The 27,927-nt window shown below is 39.2% G+C and overlaps 1 protein-coding gene across 1 annotated transcript; it reads right to left on the bottom strand.

Moving 5' to 3' along the window:
• Positions 1 to 528: 528 nt before the first annotated feature.
• LOC139741543 (tubulin polyglutamylase TTLL7-like) lies at positions 529 to 25,634 on the bottom strand. The gene is made up of 17 exons (XM_071652122.1): positions 25,520 to 25,634; positions 24,318 to 24,455; positions 23,369 to 23,426; positions 22,914 to 22,977; positions 22,309 to 22,376; positions 21,536 to 21,694; positions 20,773 to 20,989; positions 13,077 to 13,241; positions 12,162 to 12,320; positions 11,391 to 11,579; positions 9,093 to 9,353; positions 7,988 to 8,074; positions 7,347 to 7,778; positions 6,603 to 6,731; positions 4,360 to 4,601; positions 1,081 to 1,275; positions 529 to 655 (listed from the first exon to the last, which is right to left on the bottom strand). Exons 1-17 carry the CDS (start codon positions 25,569 to 25,571, stop codon positions 529 to 531), a joined length of 2,742 nt encoding a protein of 913 aa, XP_071508223.1. The 5' UTR covers positions 25,572 to 25,634.
• Positions 25,635 to 27,927: the final 2,293 nt, after the last annotated feature.

Genomic DNA, 27,927 nt, shown 5'->3' with positions numbered 1-27,927 from the left:
ATGACACTATGCTAGAAAGCGATGTAAAACCTCATTTTTCACACGGAATCATCAGTTCCTATCTAGAATTAAGGCATTTTGCTACAGCATGAAAAGACAAATACATCAAAGCAGAAACATTTACAGCTTTGTGTTTTTTCCATGAGATGCAAAAGGTCATTCTCATGGCCAACTGGTTAGTGTACCACGCCCTTTTGATGGAGGTAGGTCGCTTGCCATGTCTTGGTAATGGCATCTTGCATCCTAGAATGGCACTGTAAGTTGATGTAGCCTGCCCTCTGTAGCTCTATTTAGCATTAACTCAAGCAGTGCATACAGACACACACTCATACATGTGCCCCATCATACATAGATGTCTGCAGTTTGAGAGGATGGGGGGGGGGGGGCAAAGTTTGTCAAGACTTCCAAGTCAAATAAGATGAAGACACAATTTGCCGGTAGCAGAAGTCATTTCACTCCTTACCCCGCTTACTGTGCATGAACCAGAAGTGACGCAGAAAACTGCCATGTGGCCCCCTCTCTTCAACTCTACAGTTTCTCCAGTGAGTTGCTTGGGTAGAGTCTGGACATTCGCTGACTGATGGGGACCATGGCAGTGGGGCTGGATGTGTTCCACGTTCCAATCTTCGTCGGTGGGCCCCACGATGAACCAGACCTTGAAGGTAGAATGGTCATGGACAATTTGAATAGAATTCTGAACTCTTCCCTCCTGCATCTTTTATTGCACGCATGAAATCTTATTGTTCTCTTTTTAGTCTCGGACGTTGAGATTAGAGGTGTATCTGACAAGTTTAGTATAGCGAAAACATTCCTTGATATGACTCAAGCAGTCCTCATGTGATTCCAAAATGTCTCAAAAGCTCTTATAAATACAAGCACTAACAAATGAACAATGTCCTATCAAATGAGCAGTGATATCTACCAGTGAAATTCAGCTGATGCAAAGTCCTTATTGTTACCTCATTCAATCCAAAAATGCCACTAGAACTGAGAACACTTCACAGATTGGAGAGGAGTTCATATGTCTCTGTTTTTTCTCCTGAAAAAACAAAAACAGTCTGATTGAATGGGACTGCCTACCTTTGGTGGGGGGTCCGGCCCTCTCCCGCAGCTGACGACGGCGGACCTCCCTGCTGGCTGCTCTTGGTCTCAGCAGCAAACTGGTAGACGATGAGCAGGCAGTCCTGACAGAGCTTCACGACTCTCCGACAGCATTCCAGCTCCATCTCGGTCACCGCATCCGTGCTCTTGCTGAAGATGGTTTCCCACGATGACCTGCAGGTTTTAAAAGACAACAACAAAACAATCAATGATAAATGAACCTAAAGCATCTAAAGATTTCATATGACCAAATACGTAAAGGTGCCGCGTGGCAGAAAAGATAGTATTATTTTACTCCAGCAGCCAACAAAACTTGCAACAGGGCTTAAATATTCTTTCAAACTTCAATCTTAAAGCCTCTTGTTACCATTTGCAGATGAAAAAAAACCCCACAGCTTTAGTGCTTCAAAATAGTTCTAAAATGTGAGTTAGGGATAAAAAGAACCAACATGAAAATGTTAATCAGTATAATCCACGTTATGTGTTGTTAAGTAAACAAACTATGAACAACAATTTCATTAAAAACTGTTTCTAAAATAAACCGCCACCGTGACGATTTGAGAAAATTAGTGACATCTAATTATATGTTTGTATTGGTGGCTTTATTGCAAAATTTTTGTATGGTAGAGTGTTTTGTGGTACAACTGAACTAAACATATACTTCAAATGTGTGCATGCAAGATAGTGATTTTTGTTTTCCCATTTTTGGTTTAGGTGAATTTGGCATATCAAAGATGTAACATTTTGAAATTAGGGAGAATATCATGAACATTCACCTCTCTTTCTTTCTCTTTCTTTCTCTTTGTTTATCTGTCTATCTATCTATCTATCTATCTACTGCTTCTACTTTCTTTTACTTTCTTCCAATCTCTCTCTTCCATTTCTTTAACATTTCTATTTCCTATTTGTTAAACAGCTGCTTTATTCTACATCACATGTTTTTCCTTAGTCTTTCCATGTCACAAAGTCACTGTTTATTTTTTTTTTAAACCACATATCAAATGCCATTTACCGGTAATGGCAATACTTGTCATTTCTGAACTTGCTAACTTTGTTCTTTCACCAACTACAGAGAGTGTTTTCTCTTTTTCTTTTTTTCTTTAGCTGAACACAGAGAGAGAGAAAAGAACATTGTATGTAGATCAGGGATCATGACATGAGCTTTCATAACATTAACCTCATACTGGATGCATGTTATATTTCTGTTTAAAAAAAGCCACACCAATGTTGCATGTTATTACATATGGTTTCCTTGTGTAGCAATAAAAGGGGGTGTTAGCTTCAGCACATTTCCTTATACAGTGGACTCCCGTTATAACGAAGTGCTCGGGACCGGCTATTTTCTTTCGTTATATCGAAATTTCGTTATAACCGAATGAATAAACAATAAAAATACATAGAGTTGACAATGTTGTGGCCCTAAATATTACTTCGTTGTAACCGGAATTTCGTTATAACCGTGTTCGTTATAACGGGAGTGCACTGTAACTCCTGTTAGTTTCTGTCATGACAAATCTCTACTTCCTCTTGAGTTCTTCTTATCGAGACATCATTTTTTCTTTAATGGTTTTTTGGGAGTTTTGTTTTTTAGTGTGTGGTGAGGGTAGGAATTGAGGAATTGAGGAAGTTGGCATGACTCCAAGTTGATCTGTTTGGACTGCATGTACACGGCTATGCAAAAGTCACAAAGTCTTCTTGCGTAATTCTATTTTTGTCTCCATGAACATTAAGACAAAATTCTAAAGACTCCTATATTTTTCATTCATTTCTATTCTCTCAAAAACTGGAAATAAGTGCATTGTTGACTTCAATGATATCATTGTATGTGTGGTCAATTACTTTAAATATTTCCTTGATTATTACACTGTGAACATATATTATGTAGATTTTTGTCACAAACATGTATCTTTAATCAATGCATGATTTTCACAGAAAATGCAGAAGTACAATCAAACTGAAACTGAAAAATGAAACATGTTCTCCACTCACAGAGCATACAAATCACTCAAGATATACCTTTTTTTTCTTTGAAAAGAATCAATGAATCAAGCCAATGTTATGAAGAGAAATCTTTCTGTATAATCCACATCATGTATTGTGCTTGCATCCTCCGTTAACCATTTGTTATAAATTGTACATTGCTTTAATCCTTACTGCCTGAGTGGTAAAGGGCAATATAAATACCCCCTATAATTACTATCATTATTATTTTGTTCGCTGATTGGCATGTTCACTAGAGCGCTCCATTTGCCACATGGCACAGATGTCTGGAAACTAATTGTCAATGAACAGAGATTACCTAATCCTCCTATTCTCTATTGTGTCACCATGGCCTGCTATTGGACTGAGGCATATTGTTACATCTCAGTGGGCTTCTACAATTACAACAGGTTTGTAGGTCAAAAACTTGAAAGGCTTTACTGAATACTGATGTAAACAATTGGCAAGTGAAGCAAAGTGTCGGGGTACATAAAGAGATTAAAAAATGCAGCCATAGAATGAAATCATAATCCACTACAGTGAACTCATTGGTTTTTTTTATTCCTTGGCTGCAGGAATGTTGCAAATTCTCTTCAATTCAATTCAAGCAGTTACTATGTTTTCATTTTTGTCAACAGAATATACAATGCAATGAGTGAAACTAAACATGAATGATACACAGGAAGCAAAGAATAACAGCATGTTCAACCAGAACTGGTTCAACAATGGTGCACACATGAGCACCCAGAAAAGGCATTGTAAACTTTGACCGTGCATATAGAATTACAGCACGCGGTTTAAAGCAGATATGTTATGTTACAAAAATCCCATGGTTGTGTTCTTGAAAATCATCTGTGTAATCATTATGATTACCAGGTATCTGTCACGATTCCCTTTCTCTGGCCAAGTAATAAAGTATAATGAACTCATGCTGGTTGACACAGGACAAACAATGAAGAACAGAGAGGAAGAGAAACTAGGTCTAAAGAATGGAATCCCACATTTTGTAGAGACCAGTGTGAGTTATCCTGAACGAAAGGGAAGTCTTGCGAAATTCAGCTAGTTCTGGCTAGTTCAACCAAGCTAATATTTATAATGTGTTTTCAAATTTCTAAAGTAAAGTGGACCAGGTCCTGTTTATAAAAGGAGTATCAGCCTTGGGTTGTGGTTGTGGTTGTGGAAAAGTTTGTGGGCCAAACCTCAGATTTCATGTGAATTTGGTAGGAAAGACTTTACTCCACTTGGTAACCATCATACAATTGTACACCCACAACTCACCCAGAGGTAGAAAAACAATTCCAAAGGCCCTGCCCGTGGCTCCACAGGAGCCGGTTAAAGACCTTGGTCACGATGCGGTAGAGTCGGACGTTCTCCGCATCTGCGCAGCGCCAGACGCGCTGGATCAGCGCCTTGACGTTGGAGCGCACGATGTCGATGACCTTGCGCCGCTTGATGGAATCCAGTTTGACCAGCCAGTAAGAGGCTATCCGTGGTTTGTGGTACTTCCAGCTTTCGTGGATCTGTGCACCAAAAAGATGACAATGTAGAAAAATATCAAGGAACAACGGAAAGCTAAAAATAGCCTGAGGATAAACAGCATTTAAACATTTGGCTCAGTTGTGCAATACCACATCATCCTCCAGTCGGCTTTAAAGTCAAACACAATGAAACTGAATGGATCGGGTTTCATCACGAGAAATGACCAAGTATGAGAAAGTCATAGCATTTCATAGTCTCACATGTTTTCACACAACAGTCATCAAAGTTGCAATCACAAATTAGCCAAATATAGGGAGTTGATGATGTCAAAATCCTCATAATCCTCCCAGTGACCTACACATAAATCTTCATTAAATATCACTTTTTGACATGAAATCAGTAACATTTCTTGTGCCACTATATCCAACCACTGACTAGTTGTGGGAGTAAAGGATATAATGTGACCGTGCATCACAAAACAAATAAAAAGTCTCACCCCTTGATTTTACGAAATGACTCAGAAAAGGTGAAATGGTTCAACCAAGTCAATCTTGAGTTTTTCATATTTTCTGAAAGAGCTATCCTTCTTTTACATTATTCTTCAGTTTGGGATCTAAACGTGAATGGGAAAGTGAGTTTTTAGCAGTTTTTCTACAACCCTTTTTGGGGTAAGAGTAGAATGATCAGGTATGTCTTAGAGGCCACTTTTCATCTCTTGAAATCCTTTGCACACTCTTCACTTTCAAGTCTGATAACTTCAGAAAGGATGACGCTACTGCTTTGAAAGTTAGCATTAATCATGGGCAGAATGTGTCAATAGAATGTGCTCAATTTCAGCTTAATCTGATAATCTCTTCATTGTTATTGTTCTGGTGGTTTACATTCTGTGTTTTGTCCCTTTCATGGCACAGCTAGCACGGCTTGGTAAAGATTAAGCGCTTGAATAGACCGTGTACTTCAGAGCCTCTTTTCTCAGTTCACACTTTTCAAGAATGTGTGCTTTCTTTCCAGTATTTAGGTAGGTTAGGGGTGGCCATTTGAATTGAGTTATACATCATTTTAAAGCTTAGAGTGTGCTCTTTCAGAATCTGCCCTTAACTAAAAATCCATGTCTGGCACCTTTTTGTTGGTTTTGTGGTGCAGGGTCACATATAGGGTGTATTAACGAAATGAAATGAAATGAAATAACAGTTGGGAATTATCTCATCAAAAACAGATTTTACCATGCTTTCCTGCACAAATTCAGGGGAGACTTGTGAATTGATAATATCATCCTCAAAGCTACTCAGCAGATCTGGGCTCCGTTTCATAAAGCTTGCTATCAGTTACAAGTTGTGGTAGTTGTTATTATAAGCTACAGAAATCCTTGCATCTGATAGACTTAGAGCAAATTTGTCATAGAAATGTGGCAGTTGTCACTGATAACAAGTTTTATGAAACGGGGACCAGGTTATACTGCAAACATGAAAATGAAGTGAAAACATGTGAAACTCTGAGAACTCCAAAACTTGTTTACTTCATTTCTGATTCTGATGAAGCCTCTACCATTCCATCCCTTTGATTTTCTTTCTACTTAGTTAAATGAATATCTTGCATCAATTTCCCTCGCCCATGTGACACAATTTTTTTTTTTTTGTGTAATTAGGCTTCATACCTAGAATTTCCTTGTAGATTTTACATAACTTTTATTTTTTTACTCGTAGATCCTTGTGAATAACAACATGGAATCCAATCTGTTCAACTGGACTTACTAGTAAAAATCTCAGAGTGAAGTTTACTGACTTGTCAGAGTCACTTTTTAGCTATGACTGGAAGTAACATTGCCCACTCATCCATCACAGCTAAATGCTCGCCAGCCAGTCAGAGACAGAAGTGACTCGGACAAGCCATGAAGCTGTCCTCTTTTGTGATTTTCACCAGTATGTCCAGTCAAACAGATTTAATTACAGGTCACTATCACACTATGTGGATGAATAAAAAATGACATTGATATACTCTTTGTAAACACACATCATCTCATTGGAAAAGAGTAGTTCACTGACCTGGCCGAGGATTACCGCTGCTTCCTCATCAGTCTTTCCGGGAAACTTGATGCGCATGTCTGTGAGTGATAGCAGCATCTTCTTGGTGTGGTCCTCCTGCTTCTGCTGGAATGCAGCTGACAGCATATTCTCGTCCTATGACAAAAAGGAAATGAATGAAGTAGACACTGCCCAGCTTTAGCATAATTACAATTTGTAGAGTTTAAAGAGATTGTACAATGCTCAGCCTGCAGTCAACAGAGTCCAGCCCAGATGAATTTATTGGGATATCCTATATTTCACTGGATCATCGCATCTATTGGTGACTTGAAGAACGTCTAGCAGTCATTGAGTGCACTGCTTGGCCAGCCTGTGGGAAGTCATTTACGTATTCTGGGACTAGACCTTTTGATGATAATTCCATTCCTGTCAAAACCTTTTGGATAAAGAAGTGTCATGAATTGCAAACATACGCATTGCAACTGATATTCTGATGGTTAGACATTTGAGCTGCACATGATGTTTTTAATTTGTAATCATGAGCAACTTTTCATGTAGCAGAAAACAAGAAATACACGACAAACAAATGCAAAATTTCTGAGTAAAGTTACCTACATTGTACATAACCTATGACTTTTAAAATCTTTAATAGAGATTCTCTGAGACAACAATAAATGCCTCACAGGCTTCATGATTTGGAATGGGTGTGGTTGGGCACATGTCAAAGGCTACATAAAGTAGAGAAATCTGTGACTGAAATCTTACCATTGAGCCACTAAGCCCTGAAGAAGGGATTCTATTGGTGGACGATTTGGGTCTCGTCAGAGACCTCGATCTCTGTGATGAGGCTGTGTTCCTGCCGCTGTTGGAAGCAGAGAGGGGTCTGGCGGATCTCGGTCGCTGGGCCGAATGCGGCCTCTGCGACAACGACGTCATCGACGTACGGGAGGCGGGGCGTGATCTCGCCGAGGGTGGCCTTGTTCCTGGGGGCGGGGCATGTGGCATGATGGGTGGTCGGCCGTCTAGGGACACAGAATCCCTCGCCCTGGTCTCCATGCCATTTTGCACAGAGGGCGGAGTCCCGGGGGGAGAATACTCGCCGTATTCCTCTTCCTCATCGTTATCCTCTTCATCATCCTCATCATCATCGTCTTCAGCCTGCTCATGGCTAACAACGGTTGGCATGGATGACAATGGCTGTAAAGATAAGAGAGTCAATGATCAATCTTTCTACCTCTTGCTACATCAAAATGTATTTCATTGATTTGGTTTCTACGGCATTTATCATTTCTAATCTTGGGCAAGAATTTACTGATTTTGTGATTATTGGTAATCATGTGCGATTATGAGAGCCATAAATGACGTTAACGCAATTCTTGAATACGACACCAGACTTAGTTCCATACCTTGGGTCCTCTGAAGCCCTTGCTACTTCCAGTTGGACTTGAGTCTGTGATGTCACATTGGTGTAACATGTCCAGAAGCTCATCTTCCTGTAGGTGCATGAAGGGGGGGGGGGGGGGGGGGGGGGGAGTGATTTGCATGAAAATCAAAACATTTGAAATAATTTCTCCAGTGTTTCCTTGTATGGAGAGAGCAACAGTGTATCAAGTTATCATACTTCTTTCTAAAATTGTAATTTCCTTTCAATTCCACACAACTTGTTTAATAGCAAAACTGAGAAGACATGCTTTAGTCATCATCACCCTCAGCATTGCTGTTTACTTCAACATTATCACAATCATCATTACCATCATCATCATCAGTACACCCTGTCATTATCATCATCATCATTGCCTAGGTTACTATCACTGTTATCCATGCTGACCATATGCACTTCAAGTAATTCTTTTTGTAAGAATCTAAACTTGTTTAAGCAGTCAAATGTGATCTTTTATACTCCTGAGATATGTAGGTGTAATTTACACAAATTATATCTCATCATCACTGTTCACTTACTGTGAAACAGTGTAAGCTCTGACAGCTATCAGGTCTGATTAGCATAATGCTTCTTCCTGGTACCTTTTGTCAAATGTCGTATTATCAGTATTTCTTGCATGATTTTCACAAAGAGATTTTTCTCCTCACCACCACTAGAGGGTGAACAATTGAATGGTGTCTGAGATTTCGTGTAATGCTGCTATTACCCACTTAGTAATAATAACAGACTTTGCGCCCTCAAGTATCATTTTTACAGCGCGTATCTGAACTTTTACCTGAGTGCGCAATTCTAGATTTGGCTGCTCCTCTGTTGCTCGTATGCTAGCGTGTTAGCATTAGGGGCAAGCCTACCACCTAACGCCTCCCTGTGCGCTCACAAAACAAGGTACAGGGCATATGCATACTACGTACTCTAGCACCTACTCATTATAAGATCTTTGGATTATCATCACCATGCAATACTGAGATTATTTTGGACAATATACTTTGACTTTGACCATTACAATGGTCAGAAAATAATGCATCTGATATTCACTGATAATTTGCTGAATGCAGTCAGTCATGTTTTACCTGAACTTGGCCAGACATGAGATGGCAGGCATCCCTCTGCAGGGTGGCAGCACGCCCCGACAGGAAGACCTCAAAGGCTTCCGCAATCAGCTGGTCATACTTCTCCTTCAGGAACCGGTCCTGGGGAGGGTAGATCCGCCTGAAGCGCCCCATGTTGCGGTTCTCGTAGTCCTCGCGGGCGTTCTCTCGCCGCACTTGGGCCAGCTTCGCCCGAATCTCAATCTTTCGCTGCTCCACATCTAGCCTCCGCCTCTCTGTTTCCTGTATTGACATATCAATGAAGATAAAGCATACACATATCATCTGAGGGCTTACACCTGTCAATAATTCTCAATAGACATGTTTTAGGTCAATTTTTTTTTTTTTTAATGAAATACACATAAGTACAGTGTCTTTAATCTTTAATATCTAAGTAGACCAACTTTCTAACTCCAGTCCTAAAATTTGTTAGGGCAGTTTACCCTGTCAAACCCAATGCAGGGAACACTTAAAGGAAAACTACAATTTTATCAGTCAAAAAAATTAATGTGTCTCCTGTATGTACGCAAAGACAAATGTAGACCTGCTGTAATCACTTAAAAGAAAGCATATCTACCCTCCAAATGGGGTGTATTTTGTACAGGGATTCACCTTTATCAATCAAACTTAATTAGTTTTTAATAGGCTTGTATTGATAATTTTTCATAATTTTTTCCCCAAATATAGTTGAGTATCTTTGGTATGACAAAAATGATGGGACTCAGGCAGCTCTATTAGATTTACACATGTGAGACTTTGAGGACATTTGTAAATGGTGCCCTCTATTGACAAATTGAAGTGCATGATATGATATCTGAAAGCTGATGATTGGTATAATTTGTGGGACTAGCTTGTCAAATTAGATTTAAAAGAAATCATCCCATCACAAGCACCAGACCAGGTTCTATGTGAGATGATTAGTATACAAATAATGAATGTTTATGAGTGCAATGGACAGAATATTTCACGAGGTGAAAGATGAAATGATTCATTCAACGAGGCGCTTCATCTTTCACGGAATGAAATATTCTGTCCATTGCACAAATGAAAAACATTTATTATTTGTTTTATATAATGCCTAAAATAGATCCTTGTCATTTGATGTTTTAGTAATTTAGAAACAAGAGAGAATCTGAGATGGCGAGAGTGCTCACTGAGCACTTTACGCTAGCGCGCTGCCGCATACACACACCGCAAACGCAAGCATTTTACACGCGTAGTGTGTCTGGCTCTCAGCCAGCGTGCAATGGAGCAAATCGTATGGATCCAAAATTGCACGGTAAATGGAGTCGCAATTGCACGGATGATGACGTCATAGTGAAATGGGCCAAATGATCAATGTCAAACAACCAATCAAATGACAAGGATCTCTTCAGGCGTTATATAAAATGATCTGATGCTGGCCTGAAGCTGAGAAATATAATTGTTTAATGCTGGTTTTATTTTACGTTCCTCAAAACATAACATGACACACATAACAACAGATCCTTTCAATTACATCCTCACATATTTGGTGTGTGAGTAAACTTGAGGGCTCAGTTGTGGCTTCCTCTAAACATCAATACAACTGCGCGATTGATATTTCGCAATGAGTGGCTAAAAAAACATATTCGTGGTTTTTTTAATAACACTGCGCAATTGTCAAAACATTCAAAATGCGTAGAGAAAATTATGAAGATATTTTCATGGGTGTTAGAACTCACGCCAGCTTAAAGTTGCGCAAAAAATTCTGCATTTACAATACCACACAGCAGACAAGGGAACCTCACCTAGCTGAATCCTAAACTGAGTTTCAAGTCTTTGTGCTCATGTTTTAAAAATCTAAAAACAAAAGTGACCTGTGGCCTCAATTCTCAAAGAGTGCCTAAAGCACTAGAGGATGGTACTTGAAAATTTGGTTCAACACTTAGGGTCTGAATACGGCATCATAGTTTACTTGTTAGATATTTGGTCAACTGGAAAGCACAGACTTTATGTTGTTTTTTTTCTCTTTATCACAGTTATCACATTTTCCTTCCATCATACATAGATGACAGGTAATAGCTGACTTAAGTCAAGAGGAAAGTAGTAGTCTTTGTCAAAGAACCAAACTAGTACTTCATTACAACCCTACACCATGGTTTACTTTACGGCTATGACAAGTTTGGCAACCAACTTAACCTTTTATTTGCCAGGGACTTTGGACAGTGTACACAATGCTACGGGGTTTTCTGTGCCAATTAACACTCAAAGGACATAAAGGGGTAGAGACACAGACCACACGGAGATCGAGGAACTCACGCTCTGTTCAGTGGACAGCCTTTTGGTGGGGCGCAGTAACCTCTTTTGGGACTCCGCCTTCTGTGCGGCCATGCCACGCCTCTTGTCCGAGGCCCTCATGTTGACCAGTCGGAATGAGTCATTCAGGAGGCCTCCTTTGATGTCCAGGTCAATCTTCTCATCAGTGCCGAAGCTCGGTGCGCGGTTGATCTACAGCGGGGGGCAAAACAAGATGTAACTCAGTTTATCAATTCTTCATCGTCAAAGCTCCTGGGGCAAATTAAACATCATCTATTACATGCAAATGCTGGATAAGAGTATCTGAGGGGTGAAAGGGTATATGAAAGAAGACTGAACACAATTTCACTTCAAATAGCAGCGCAGGATGTTACAAAACAACATGTCCACTATACTCACGCAGCACACAAAGACAAAAAGCTAACACAAACTTTCTCATTTAATACACCACACACTTGCACAATTCTTCCAATTAGACCATGGGAAAATGGTCTTCAGAACATGATGATGCACACATTGAAAAAGAGCAAGGAATAAAATAATACCTTTTTCTAACAAAGAAACAACTCTTTCAGTGTAAAAAAAAAATCTTGTACGATATGTAGCTTACACCTTATTTCTGGTTTTATACAGCAGCTTTAAAGTTAGACCATGTGAATGAGACAAAAGCATATCTATCTTTTCCATCCGAATTCCCCACCTTCTATTCAAATATAAATTCCCAGCTTCCTTTTCACATGGAGCAAACTAAACACAACAGAGCCTGTGACTTACTTCAAGAACCCATGGCTTCAACTTCCGATCAAGCAGCACATCAAAGCCGAGGACCTCAAAGCACACGCTGTCGTGACCTGCGTTGACTCCCGGTCGGCAGTTGCGGTAGGCATGGAGCACGTGAGGCTCCGCTACAATGATAGTCTTCACCAGCACGTCCTGTTGTGTTTTGAAAGACAAGAAAGGTTCAATGGTTAAAGACATTATGTACCACTTGCAGGTGAAACAAAAACCCAGCTTTAGTGCTTCAAAATAGTTCTAACATGCGAGTTAGGGATAGAAACAACCAATGTGAAAATGTTAGTCAAAATAATCAATGTTAAGTATTGTTAAATATACATAATGTGAACAATAGTTTTGATAATTTTTTTTTTCTAGAATAAACCATCTACAGTTATGGTTTATTGAGAAAAATAGTGATATCTTCTTATATTTTAAGCTCTATTGAAAAATTTTTATATGGTAGGATGTTTTGTGATACAACTGACCTACACATATGCATCAAAAGTGATAAATCTAAACTCTTTTAAATTACTGCTCCCAATGGTAAACAATACTTAAACATGTATCACTTTATTTATCACTGAAACTTGAGTCATGTTGATAACCATAATAGGGATGCTCAACCATTCCTTAGTTCGCTTTAATGAAATGATCCTTCCAAAAGAGCATCATTGAAGAGTAGAAGAAAGAAAAAAAGAAGAAAAGGGAAATGAAGGAAAAAAAACCTTGAAAAAACAAAACAAAACAAAGAGTCAATCAGGTATTTCAATGGCATGTCAGTCAGCTATAAGGTAATGCATGGGGGAACCTACAGAAAGGCAAATGAGGCCACCCTTAATAAATCACATCATCATTGCAATTATCATTATAAATTTCACAAGGATGCCATAAGAAGACTAGCCTTTGACTTACAGCTATATTTTTCCACATTGCAGCAACATCGTAGTCCTTCCGCCGCAGGTAGTCTGTGAGGTAGGAGATGGAACGCTTACTGCCTGTACTCACATCGGCACTGCGCTGGAAATTAGCATTCTTCTTGTTGATGGAGTAGTTGGTGAGATGCATAAAGAGCTGATCCTGCAGACATAGAATGAAATAATGAAGTTAACGCAATGTACATGCATTTTTCAAAGTGAGCTGTCCCCTAATGTCTTTCACCATTAGCTATCACTGCACTATTGCATTTGGTGGATGCACATGGGATTGGAAAGAACATGTCAACCAGTGTCCTACCTCACAGAAATCCAAAATCTGAAATAAAATTGACATTTATAGCATTATTTCTGATATTAACTTTTATTTGAGTGTGTAAGTTTTGGAGCCCAAGGACCAAGGAGAAAGTCTTTTTTAATACATAATGTATGTACATACAGTACGCGCAATAAGAAACGCCTCCGTCAATTTCGTTTTCCAACGAAAGTTCGTTATCGATCGAGTAGCAACGAAATTTGGACGAAATTTGGACGAAATTTCGTTATCGATCCAGTAGCAACGATTCTGACGCTTTGTGGACGCATTTCACGCACGACCGCCCGCTCAATTTCGTTCGGCAAATGCGTTACTCGTTCGGAAAATGCGTGTTCGGAGCTCGGCAGTTTCGTCCAAATTTCGTTAAAAGCGTCCGTGATCCAAGGCGCACATGGAATACAGTACACACGTGTGTGTGTAGTGGCCACATCCACAGCCGCTAGCCGGCAAGAATCACTGCAAGATTAGACTCAACAAGTACTAGTAGTAGCACAGCGGTCGGGAATGAGAACAGTAGACAGGCGTGGAATTCACCTGATTCACATAATACTATTAAGAATGGTAACATGTATACATACATCGATGCCGTTTTCATTGAAGCAATTTGTAAAAGTTTTATTAGTTTCCCTTACCCTAGCTGTAAGTACGGCACCGTTAGCAGATTATTCACTGCATTTGTAAGTCACCTGATACATCACATGTTGGTATGCGGGCTGCATGTAACTAGGGAATGTGCACGTGTGGGAAAGGCGAGTGCGCCGTATGTGCGTCGCAATTGCCATGGCATGGCTCGCTCGGCTGAACGAAACAGAGATGTACGATACATGACAAGACCCAGTATAAGGCCTACTAATTGTTCACGTGTTGTTGTTGTTTTTTTTTTACAAGCAGAAAATAAACAACTGTTGATCATGAAATAGACTAAATTACCAATCAGAGATCATTCGGGTTCATAGTATTTAAGAGAAATCACGCAATTTTGGCGAGGGTGAACCCACAGGAACCCACAGGAACCTTATCGTAGAATGCCGACCAAAAAGAAAATGGTTTCACTAAAATTGCGTGTACGTAAAATCCATTTGAGTATAGAAAGAAAATTAACCCCCAAAAAGAGGAAAAAAGAAATTAGAAGGATTTGTTCGCCGTTATTTGGTCATTAAATATATTTTCTTTCTTCAGCAATTGCGCGTTACATTGCCCGTTTTTTTTATTGAATCAGGGCCCTGTTGCATAAAACCCTTACCGCTGGACTTACCGCTCCTTTCTATGCGGTAAGTCTTAAATCAGCGGTAAATTTTATAATCATTGATGCTGACGGTAGTTACTATTGAAATTCAATGGTAAGTTTTATGCAACGGGCCCCAGAAAAGCAAAAAAAAAAAAATAATATTCAAAACAAGACAATTTATAGTTTGATATCGTTTATTTCTTTATTGGACAGAGAGATAATTCAGACGGTACGTGGAATTTTCAAAGCGACTAATTCAGACTGATTCTTAGTTTGACTTGGCTCTTTCTTTCTTTCTTTTTTTATTTTATTTTTTTTTGGGGGGGGGGGGGGTTTGAGGTTCATGTTCGTTGTACCCATGCACCCATAAGGTTCATTAGGACGAAAATGAAACATTCAGATACACGCGACTTCCCTACACGAAAAATAGATGTTCGTAAATGTGATAGTCAAATTATGATTCATAATTCGAAAATGCACGAATGTTTGTGATTGGATAGGTGCGTTATTGTCGAATTAGCAAACCTTCGGAGTACTGTAGTATCGAGCCTGTTGTATTCAAGGATAAACGAACTTTTGAAATAATGAATTTTATATTCAGAGTAAGACAATAAGTTTAATTCTTATATACCTGTAGTTTGACATCGTTTATTTCCTAGTTGTGAAGCGGGAAGCGAGAGATAATTCTGAAAAGAAGTATACAGTCATGCAGACGGAACGTGAAATATTCAAAGCAGCTATGAGATTAAATCTTAAGTTGTTTATTTGTTTGTTTGATTGCTTGTTTGTTGTTATGCTCAAGCGTTGGTGTAATTATATATACAATTTTTTTTTTTTTTTTTTTGGGGGGGAGGCATTTTTGTAGTACCCAATGCACGTAAAGTTCGCTGATGCGAAAGTGATAAAATGTTCCGTAACACGCAAATTCCCTACACCTTGTACAGATGTTCGTACCTAGTGTGAAAATAAAATGTATTACTATTATTTTGTTTCCCCCATTGTTCGATGGGTATAGCAAACCTTCGGAGTGTCAATCCTTTCGTTTTCGGATAAACGAACTTCCTTAACTCACAACACCATGTTTCAGAGTAACAAACTAGTCATTATTTTATTCGGGCATTGGGAATAGTTCAGGAATAAAATATAGAAGGGAGGAAAATCTTTAAGGCAAGAATTACGATGGATTCTTAGTTTGAAATCATTTATTCATTTCCGTGGTGTTCATTATTCCGAAAAAAAGAAAACGGGTGCGCTATTCCGATGGTTACGGCGTTATTTCGAATCCGAAACACGCATATTCCTTGTGCCTATCCATGTTTGTTGATTCGAAAATGTAATCATGCTGCGGGTAACTGCTATAGGGGGCCATATATTGTTTTATTTCTGTCTATTGTTATATTATTATTATCATTATTATCATTATTATCATTATTATTATTATTATTATTATCATTATTATTATTATCATTATTTTTATTATTATTATTATTATCGTCTTTAACATTATTAACCAATGTTTTGATTAACGAGCATTTTGTGGGCTGTTTTTTTTTTTTTTGTTTTTTTTTGTTTTTTTTTTGGGGGGGGGGGGGGGGGCATTGCCCGATTAGCAAACCTTCGGAGTGTCAATCCTTTTGTTTTCGGACGAACGAACTTCCTTACCTCAGAAGAAGAAATCAGTGTAACAAACTAGTCATTATTTTATTCGGGCATTGGGAATAGTTCAGGAAAGAAATATAGAAGGGAGGAATCCGAAACACGCATATTCCGTGTGCTTATACGTCATGTTTATTGATATGCTGCGGCTAAGGGCCTATTGGAGGTCGTTATACCTTTCGTTTGGTGTACGATTTCTTTCGTTTCATATCACTTTATTTGTTCCTTTCATATTCTGAAATATTTAAAGGTAATCTTTCAATTGCCTCGCACTGTGTATATATACATGCATTTTCGTAACGGCGATTTCGCGCTTTGCTGCAGTATTTCGAAGGGTGTTTGATGCCAGCCGCTTCGGTGTGCTCTGTGGTAATGTTTATGTGGTTGTCAGGGAGGTTGTTGATACTTTGTCTGTTGACATTTATTTTCGTACAGGCATGGGCGGATCCAGGAATTCTGTACAGGAGGGGGGAGGGGCGCAACTAATATTTCTGGTGCCACTTCCGGGTTTCACTTCTATTTTTTTTTTCCACGATAAATAAAGGGGGCGTGCGCCTCATGCGCCCCCTCTGGATCTGCCACTGTTACGTGTTTATCTCGAGTGATGGTGATCGTGTTTCTAAATGTTTATAAAAAAAAGGACAAAATTATCCGAGTGATGCCTGATGATAGTGCAAGTGATGATAATCAACGATGCTGATGTAAAAGACGGCTTGCTGTGGATGCTGAGCGTACGTGCCCTTCGTTTATTTAAATAAGTTTTCCCTCTTTTACTCTTCTTTCCCCTCCCAAGAATGATAAAAAAAGAAAATACCTACACCTCACAACAAAAGGAACCACGTGTGAACAACCATCGTTAAGTTCAATCGAAATGTTCATTATTAGCAAAGAATAAGGGGAAAACACGAGTGACGGAAAATGATAGAAGCGACGAGATTGTCTTCTTGTGTATAATGCGGTCTCTTGGGATTGGAAAAACCCCACCCTCTCCCTTTGTGGAAATTTCCACAAAACCAGGTGCGTGCCAGACCCCAGGTGCCAGACGAAAGAATGCGCGCATTTGGTGTAGTATATCGATCGAAGAACTCGCGGGTGAGTTGAGTTAAAGGAATCATTGCAAAGATGTTCTGATGTTCTGGTTCCCGAACTGTAAAAAGGAATTGATTAATCACTCAAAAATGCAATCACAGATTTATATGAAAAGTCTCATATGCCTAGACAAATTCACTGAGATGTCCTATGTGATGCAGCCACCACCCGATTAAACGGCAAAATCATGACAATAAAATTTCACGCTCATCAAAACTGCCTATTACTTTTCATATGAATTTTGGTTATCAACACTCGTTCGTGGATTTGTTTGTTTGCATGTTTTGTGTGTATTATTCCTCGATCCTGAAAGACGTAATAATTATTCGCATCGAACGTAAACTGTTTACCGTAACTAAGCCTATGGCGCATTCGATCCATTCAACTTGCAGTAACCTTTAAGGCAGTACAACTGTAAGTAGCACATGGTGCATTCTTTTGAACCACGTGTTTCGCATATCGGCACATCCAAACACATTAGCGATCGTCCTTATGGCAAACTTTCCGATTACAGTCAGGGGAGAAGAAATCGTAATACTGTACATGTACTTACGAAAGTGATTATGCTTAAGATCAAATAAAATGAAGAAGTTTGAAAACAACTTGGCAACACTCAATCAAGTTTTGCATTCTCTCACACAAAAGCTCTCTTGAGAAAATGAAAGCATTCCCTCTCCCCTGCTAGATAATGGAAGTTTTCATTACTAGCCCAGCAAGTTTTGGGAGTGTACATGAATGTTTTTAGGATAGAGTCAAAAGGGACCTAAGTTTTCGATCATAGCAGAATCTTCGTCAGAAGCAAAATGGCAAATAGGCAGAAAAAGCAACCACACACATGTAAAGCGACTTCACACAACAAGAACAGTCAGGAACAGGCAAGGGACAAGGAACAAAGAAAACAAAAGGAGAGGGTAGGATGTCATGGGCAAGGAGCCCAACAGGTAAAGGGAGGGGGATTAGAGCAGGAGGATGGACAGACAAAAGGCAGGGGAAGGTTAGTAATGGTCGTGAGGGCCAGGGGGCAACCATTGAAGGAAAAGGATGAATATGGAGGCAACATCAAACAAGATAAGGAACAACAGAGAGACAAAGAAAGGTAAAGAGTGAAATAGCAACAGCAAAGGGGGGCGGGGGGGGGGGGGGGGGGGGGTGAGCAAACAGCAAGCCCTAGAAAGGATCTGTACAAGCACCAAGAGGAGGCAACAAAATGAAAGTTAGAGTCAATCAACAAATGCAATTAACCATATCAAAGTATGGTAATATTAATACAGCAATAATGATGATATTGACAAAACAAATTAGAATAATCATTAAAGCACATAAAAAAAGGGGGGACACAAAGTCCATGGGAGAGAAAATGTATACTTGCAAAGCAAGTATCAATAGGCAAATTAAATACGTTTCAAAGAGCTGGTTCATATGAAATCACCTTTGATTTATGATTTTACAAACAAGAATTTTCATCGCTTACTTATTTCTTTTATTACTTTAGTAATGTCATGATATTTCATGATGGTATGTGTTCTGTCTTTACATGGCAAGATAGGGTTTTTTTTCCATCCAGGGTCAAAAGAAGAAAGTGATAGAAAGATAACTGAAAGGATAGAATGGAACACCTACTCAGCAGGCAACACTAAAACAGCCCCCAGGGCCAGGCCATGTCGTCAGTGTCACTCTCGTCTTAGATCATTACAGGCCTACATTGTACATGTATAGGCTACTCGTTTCGTACTCGTCATCGCCAACGTCATGATGGTCGGTCACACGAAATAAATTGCATCATCATAAGAGCTCTTATATCAACACCACTAGATAGTGTAGATTCATTATCATTATCACTATCATTCCAGTCGATCTCATCCACCGCGAAACCCTCAAAATCCTCAAAATCATCGTGGTTAATACTCTCACAAAACACATCTGTAAACGATTCAGACATCGCAGACCTAGCTACACATCTTGCACACAAAAATGAAATGGAGGTGGAAAACTACGATGAATACACAAAAAATATCGACGATGGCATTTTACCGTAGCAGAAAATACACAGAGTATCTTGGACCGGGAAAAAAAATGGATGTGGAAAACTACGATGAGGAAAACTAGGGTGAAAACCCGATGCGTGAAGACGAACGATGAAGACACTTTACGGTAAAAATACTTACACGGAAACAAACGAGTGGGTACGATATTCTCGCACACACGAAGATAATCGACACATCGTTCAATCGAAAAACTCAACAAACACTCGAACAAAAACTCACCCCAAATTGTGGCAAACACGGTAATCACTTAATAAAAATGAGAAAAAATACTCTCTAAAGTATGATTGTACTCTGAAAAGAAAGGGATACAATGATACGAAAGCAAAAGAGAGAAAATGAGAGAAATGGACGGGAAACCTAGAGAACTTCGACGAAAGAAGAGCTAGCAATTCGCGATTTACCCAGAGCTAACTTTCCTGTGTGTGTGTGATCGCGTGTAAAGGGTTGAAAGCGTTGAAAGCGCTGAAAGCGTTGAATGCGTCCACAGCTTCGGAAAAGCGTTCGGGGATTTCGTTGAATTCGTTGAATTCGTCCAAAATCCGTCCATGAAGTCTGGACGCAAAAAGCGTTGAAAACGTCCCCGACGAAATCAACAACGAAAAAAGCGTTGGGACGAAATTTGGACGCACTTTCGTCGGGCGTTTTCTATTGCGCGTACTGTAAAAGGTCTTCAGTTGCTGATTTGCAATGTAAACCTTGACACCTGTGCATAAATGGTAGACTCACAAAGACGCACAAGTTATATCTCTCATTTGTGTGTCTCTCTGTCTCTGAAACTGCTGCACTTGGCTTTATTCAACCCTTTGTGTGCCATATCCACATGCCATGCCTAACTCAGTCAACCATTTGCCAACTTTTCATATTTTGCTCAAATGCACAATCATCCACAAACTGATTGATAAATTGCAATACGCCACAGTTCATTGAAAGCATCATATCTATAGCTTTGTCACATTACATCACAGCACAGCTAACATATTTGTCTACAATTTGCTGACTGCATTTCTAGCTTGAGCGCTTCCATAAAAAAGTTACATGGCTTTACAAGACAGAAAGTTTTCCAAAAGCACATATGGGTTGTTGTGGTCTCAGAACAATGTGGCGCACAGGGGGTCTGCACTATGGCACATAAAGAGTTAAAATTTATAGGCAGAGACCAAAGTGGTTCACCAACAAAGCTACAAAAATATTTCACATAATTGTGTGTGTAGTGGTCTGTGACTAGTAGTACATTTATGTAGTTTTATGTAGTTATATTTGTTAAGTTATATTGTTGTTCAAAAGAAAGTTTTGTTAAACTCAGCTCTATTCAAAAGTGTACGACAACTCAGGAATGACTCACGATATTGCTGTCTGTTGGGGCCACGTATTGCTCTGTGCCCATTCGTACCAGTCCATCCGGGTAGAGGAAGATCCTCAGTGGATCGCACGAGGTGACCAGAACGTAGACTCGAAGGTCAAACTTGAAGCCCTCAAGCAGGAAGGGTTTATCCATGTATTCCTGGACGATCATGTGATCCTGAGGGGGTATCTTCTCGCCGTTCCTGAACAGCATTATTCTGGAAACAGAGAGGGTGACACAGACAGATGTGAATAGTTTGGAGGCGAAGTCTAACGTGGCCTCCCATAGGCTCTGGACTGAGAAACTGTGAGACCGGATTATTTCAGCAAGGCAATTGGAACATGCATAAGTTGTTTGAGTTTTAGCAGTCATGTTTGAATGACCACTATTGTGTTTGTTTTTGTGTTTGAATGACCACTATTTTGTGTTTGTTGAACTGTTATATTTTGTCATTTTGTTGCAGGGCCCCCTAGGATAACAGTGTGTAAACCACTGATGGGGCTACCCTGGGTAAAGAAAACTGAATAAATACATAAATAAATATTCCCTGGCATTCAACATATCATAGACAAAAACAGTTACACAGTTAAAGTGAGATGAAACTTATCTTAAGCCACTTGAATGCCTTCCTATATTCTCCAGAGAAAGAATATGGAAAATTTGTGGGCATGCCATGGAGGGAAACTATCACTGGTACATGACAAGATGGGCTTAACTTTACTTTGTTTGTTTTGTTTGTTTGTTTCATTTTTCAACAACATACCCCTGACCCATGGATCCATTCGCCGGCTTGACAATGTAGGTCCTGGACTTCTTTTTCCTCTTCAGGTCGTGGACATGGTTCTGGAAAGAGGAATACTCAGCTGGGAAGATCCAGGTCTTGGGCACAAAGCTGAAGTCATCTGGGTGCCTCTTGTACATTCTGTGCAGGACAATGAACAATAAAACATATACCATACACCATACAAATACATACATCAACCAGGAGCAGTGCTGGAAGGATATAGAGACTCAGGGGTAAAGAAGCATTGATGATATGGTGTAGACAGCATCTAATGCCAAACAAAACCAGGTCATGTTCAGGATTGTTACAGACTGAATGCAACGGGTGATACATAATTATGTCAATTGAGGAAAAATAGTGCAGGTTGAATTGGCATTCATGCAATCCTTTCATAAGCATGCATACATGTATATCCTTGGAATGAGAAATGCTGATTCAATTGCATTCATTATCATTCATGGACAAATGGAATATATTGACTGCACCATTGAAACCAAATCATAAACCAGAATGAATCAGAACAAAAAGGGCAGTAGATGCAAAAATGATACTTCCACACAAATTGTGGAATGGGCATTTAACACAAATGCATATTCAAGTTTTTCTTACTTCATCCTAACATCACAGAGAGCTTTCAGAATCAATGACACTTACAATGCCGTACATGTACGTTTAGAATGGATCTACTTTGCCAAGTTTATGCAACATTTATTTTGTTAAATTTCTGTTGCCCTGGACGTAATTTTACTCACTTCAACATGTTCCTCGCCAGGCAATCTTTGCGGCATATCTCGCCCATTCCTGGGAAATGGTTGATTCGCTACAACCAAGATGTAAACAAGGAAAGAGTAGAACATCAAATATGTTCACTTGGACTCAATGAAAGCATCATCTGAAATCCTGTTATTGCTTGCAGCAGTGATGTGTCATAAAAACAAATCCTTTCATAGCAATCAAAGGCAAAACAGCATAAAGTTAGTGACAACACAGATATCAACTATTGGATCTCCCTTATAAAATGCAATATGTCATGTTTATCTTAATGTGAAGTAAAAGAGATCACTTGCTGTCCATACAAGACTAATATTTATTAAAGCCACTGTCTAGCTTTGTACTTAGCAAATCTTCAAAACATTATCAAAGGCAACAACTAGACTCTTAAGATTAGATTCAATGCTTCAATGCCTCTGCAAAGTATTTTGTATTCAAACTCAAGTTAGGCTTGCTGCAGCCGCCTCTTCTTACTCCAGTCGTCTATCAAGAACGTCTTCAAGGTTGTGCATACATGTATCTCAAAGAATTATCTAACAATAAATTGTCTTATTTTGTAGTACAAGTGTTTGCAATCAAAACTCACCTGATAGGGCTTCAACTCTGCAATTCTGTCAGGGGGGATGGCTGTGTCATTCCAGAACATGAAACTGAGTACAAGGAAAGAAAGATGCAGACTCCACATTTAGTCAACATATGAGTCTCAACAAAAGACAAATATGAAGCTTCTTATGTTCTCACCAGGAAAACATCAGTTAGGTCCATTATTTGTGCTTTTGCAAATGACAGCATATCTGCATATGAAATCTAATTGATATCAACCAAAACTTGTCGTGTTGTAAGTAATTCTCATGCTAGTTTCAATGGGGTGCACAATTTCTGCACCACAGAATTTTCAACATTTACAGTCATGTGTCCACATTTGTTTCATGGCCACTCTTTAACAAACACATCTCTATCATCATAATACATGAATTCATTTCAGGTGCATGAAATGACATGGCATGAACATTTGGTCAGCTTGCCAACTGTCAGACTTACCAATTTGGGTCATCATCCTTGATGGTCAGTGTTCCGTACTGCTGGGCGACTGTCCTCACTGTGGAAGGAGAAAGTATTGACGGACAGTGTTATAAATTGTTCAAACAAGTTTATTCTTTGATTTCAAAGGAGAATTTGAACTACTTTCAAGAGATTTTTATGGTAATTACCCATTGTATTCTGATGACCTACATTAAAATGTTGGCAAACTTCAAGGGAGAATCTGAACTACTTTCAGGAGATTTGTATGGTATTCACCTACTGTATTCTGATGAACTACAGAAAAATGTTGGCAAACTTCTCAGAGAGTTCATTCTCGCAATGGTTCAGGACTCTTTTATGCAAATGACGGCACATTCCAACACCATCATTTTTTCCCGCCAAATTTTGAGGTGACCACAAGATACAAATATTAATCAGACTATAATATCAAAAGGACCACATAGTCGATCCAAATTTGAGATGTGATGAAAATTGCACCATTGACGGCATAACAAATCTTGCAACCTACAAAGTGCCATGCCAGCACTCACATTTTATGACATCTTATCTTAAAGGTTCTGTTTACCTTTGGGAGCAGTGATTTAAATAATGTTCAAGATATCACATTCATGCATACAATAGGTCTATTGTACCACAAAACATTCTACCATATAAAATTTTCACAATAAAGCCTAAAATATATTAAGGAGATATCAGTAATTTTTTTTTCAATAAACCGTAACAGTAGACAGTTCAGTCTGGAAACATTTTTATGATAACTATTGTTCACATTTTGTATATTTAACAATACTTCACATCAATTTTACTGATTCAAATTTTTACAGTGGTTGTTTCTTTCCCTAACTCACATTTTAGAAAGTTACATTTAAAGCACTAATGCCAGGTTTCTGTTTCATTTGTAAGTGGTAAATTATGCCTTTAAAGGTTAGAGAAACAGGTCACTTACCGATTTCATATTTGGTGGCAGTCACATTGAGACTGATGGGTTTTTTCCTGCGCTTCTTACGTGCATTTGTGGTGGGGCGTGTCTCCTCACTATACCCACTGAACATCGCCTTCCTGGTACTTGAAGGGGTAGGCACACCTGTGTGAGATAGGGTACTGCCATCATTACACCGAGATGGGTTACAGCTCTGCTGTACATGTACATGTACAGCTGTATCTCTTCTAGTCCCAGGGAAGGCATTCAGTCTCATATCTTAGCTTTCTATCTTTCTTCCAAAGTGATGTGAGATGTCAAAAGCACAGAGCAAACTGCTTTGATCTGATTAATCTGATCTGATTGATATGACCTACTCTGATTTAAAAAGGGACTGATCATTACATTTGGGTCCCCTCTGAAAGCACAAAACTGGAGCATGATTCTAGTACCTGTATCTTTCTGCTGTTAAACACAAGCTATAAGCACACCATCTTGTAGGCCTAGACAAGACTGGGAATCATTGCTTACAATGCAAAACAGCAAAGTAAAGCACTGCAACAGAAAGAGATATCTTGGTTCAGGATTGCCATTTCTCTGATAGGCTTTAACATTTTGAACAGCTACAATGTATTTACAATACTTTCTCTAATGGAACACAATAAATGACAAACACTGTGGCAAATGCTACACATATTCATGAACCTATGACCTCCTCTCATTTTTTTTTTTTTAATTTTATGTACTGTACGTCTTTGAATATTTGGTGCAAGAATATGCATATAAACTGATTGTCAACATGCTATCAATTTTGAATGGACAAATCAAACTGTCTTGTATTTACATTATATCTCATCAGTCACTTTTAGTCCTCTGTTTTAAATCTTATGTTATTTCAGGTAGTAATACATACAAATGTACGTGAAAGACATTTCGATGGAAGAGCACAATAATCAAACATCAAAGAACAATTTAAACAAACACATTAATAACATACAGACAACCTTGCAATAGTGAGAGCTGTAGAAGTGCAAACTGTGCTGAAATTATAGCAACAAACACCATTTATTGGATAAGGACAGATGTCACCGTCCAGTGAGCCAGTCTATTGGGGCATTGGACAATTTGATTACCTGCTAATTAAAGGAGAAGAAGAAACAACACCACCTTTTCCAGTCCTAACGGATAACTCTGGTTAAGATTGTACATTACATTGAATGTAAACATACCTATCCTTCCAGGGGAATCGAGAATTGAAGAGGGTCTCCCATTTGATCCCATGTTTGACCTTTGACTTTGGCAAGGTATGGCTCCTCAAAGCTTGTGACGCCGCTTGAAGTTGAAACAGAACATTGTGCTGCAGCTCGTAGTCATCTACACTGTCACATAAATTCCAATCACTTGACGCTGAATAAAAACAGGCAGAACAAGCACAATGTCATAATGTTATATCAAAACATTGAGGCAAATGATGTGTTACACTGTTGTTAGTGATAGCAGGCCAAAATTTGTCTCTCTCCTAATGATAGTGAGACCTCTGGAGTGTAATGTTAGGGGTACATTAGTGTAGGCTCTGGGATTAGAGCTTGGACTAATATGGCTATCAGAATAAAACAAGACATTTAATATTGGGACTTTGGGTAGACAGCAACCAGTCGCTAGTACCAACCACCTGCATTACCAAGCCATTGGCATTGCACAGACAGCAACAGACACATATGTAGATTGCCAACACCAACAGTCACAGATGAGATGGATACTGAATATCACTGACACTCTGACACTGCTCACTCTGGTTAATATCGTGGTTATGTATGTAGGTAACTATACACAGCCCAGTCGCTGTACGTAGGTACAATTTTGTACGTGGTCGGGCCAGTATGTGGGTGGGTAGCAGCCGGCCGGCGACTAGCGACTCGACTTTTGACGATGGAAAATTATTGCATTTGTACCTAACGCTAACCGTCTCCAATGCGTTAACTCACTCACCTTAGTTTACATCTTCGTGCTGCCTAATTGATTACAGGAAGTAACATGACACTTGCAAAGTACTTGCCGGAACGGAGTAGTTTTGGGTCGTTAATCAATCGATCACCGTATTTTCGTTAGCTACATGTAGCTGCTATGCTGCATGCCTCGCATACAACTAACATTGTACGTTTTGCATGCATATTTGTATTCATTCATTGCATGGAATGCAATGCGTTAGTAGTGGTAAAGGCCATACAGAACGCACACTAAAAAATTGACGCTGTACGTTACGTACGCCAGCACCGTCGGTGCGTGCGCGCACGGAAAAATAGTGGAGATCGAGAGGAAACGGCGAGTCCGCTTGACGTGTTCCCATAGCAACAGACGCCAGGGTCTCTTTTTCGTACGACTCGCGGTGCCGCCGCCGATATGCACGGGCAACAAAATAACATATGAAAAATATATTTCGTATTTTGAGTTCAAACTGATACATATCGCTTAAATCTGCCTCCTAATGAGTACCATCTCAATGACGCATTAAACCAAGACCCCAAAAGACATACATTTATAGGCCCGTTGATTTAGGCTGCAACTTTTGCTCATCAGCTACATGTTTATGAAAAATGCAGATTGGGTGTGTGTAGTGACGTGACATACAAAGTTGCTGCAAAATTCTTTCCAAATCTAACGAAAAATAACGAGTTTCTCTTGATTTGAGTTGATCTCTAGTAACGACCACTCAATTTCGAGGTCGCTTAATGGAAAGCACGGGTAGCGCTATTCAGTTCACCAAATGGCTGTATCGATTTTTCCCCCTTGCATAATATAAGAGACGAGTATATACAGTGGCATAACTAGACGTCGATGTACATTTAAGTCGATATCAGACGTACACGCGCACAAGGCCCAGGTAATACATCAAAGACTCGTAGTAGGATTTGCTGTTGTTGTTGGTCAAATTGGAAATAGTGGACCTTCCTGTGAAAACATACCGTTCCCAGACCCTATCCCACTGCGGGGTGCGGTCTGGTAGTGTTATATTTTCATATGTAGAAATCAATTGATTTCTTTTCTTTAACCTTTGTTAGTTTAGTCTGACTTAGGCTATAGACACAGGCTAGCCAAGCAAAAAAGTTTCTATTCTTCTTTGCGCATCTGCGGTATTGTTTTTAAATGTTATCTATAGCAGTTCAGCATCATCCTTCTCGAATTTGTGTTGCTGGAGATGTCAACCACATCTTTCAGGTTGATCACTATACCTGGCCATGAATGTGAAGGAGGGGAGAGACGCTTTTACGTCAATTTTTTTACAGAAATGTTTTCATGGGAGTGCAAGAATACGTTCAACATTTTAGGTAACAGGCAAGCGAGGGGAGGGTGTGTCAGGGGGATCCCTCTCCCAAGCGAGGGACCTTTGTATTTGTATAAGAATTAAAATTCTTCTTCTTGCTCATCTAGAATTGGTATAATAATGTATATGTATGTCAATGCATAATTATATACATGTATGTGGGTCAGAATTTTGAACGATGTACAATTGAGCCAAAACAAGGCAAAATTTAAAAAGTAGGAAATTCTCCAAATTATTCGTCTTACCTGAAAGAGTATAACTCAAGCTTTAATATGAACCCAATTATACTAAGATTTTCCCAGAGGAACAAGTTTT

Source organism: Diadema antillarum, unplaced genomic scaffold, assembly GCF_040938485.1.
Source record: "Diadema antillarum isolate AM-2024a unplaced genomic scaffold, OU_Dant_1.0 seq00000932_RagTag, whole genome shotgun sequence".
NCBI lineage: Eukaryota > Metazoa > Echinodermata > Echinoidea > Diadematoida > Diadematidae > Diadema > Diadema antillarum.
This window is presented reverse-complemented; position numbering and strand designations above follow the sequence as displayed.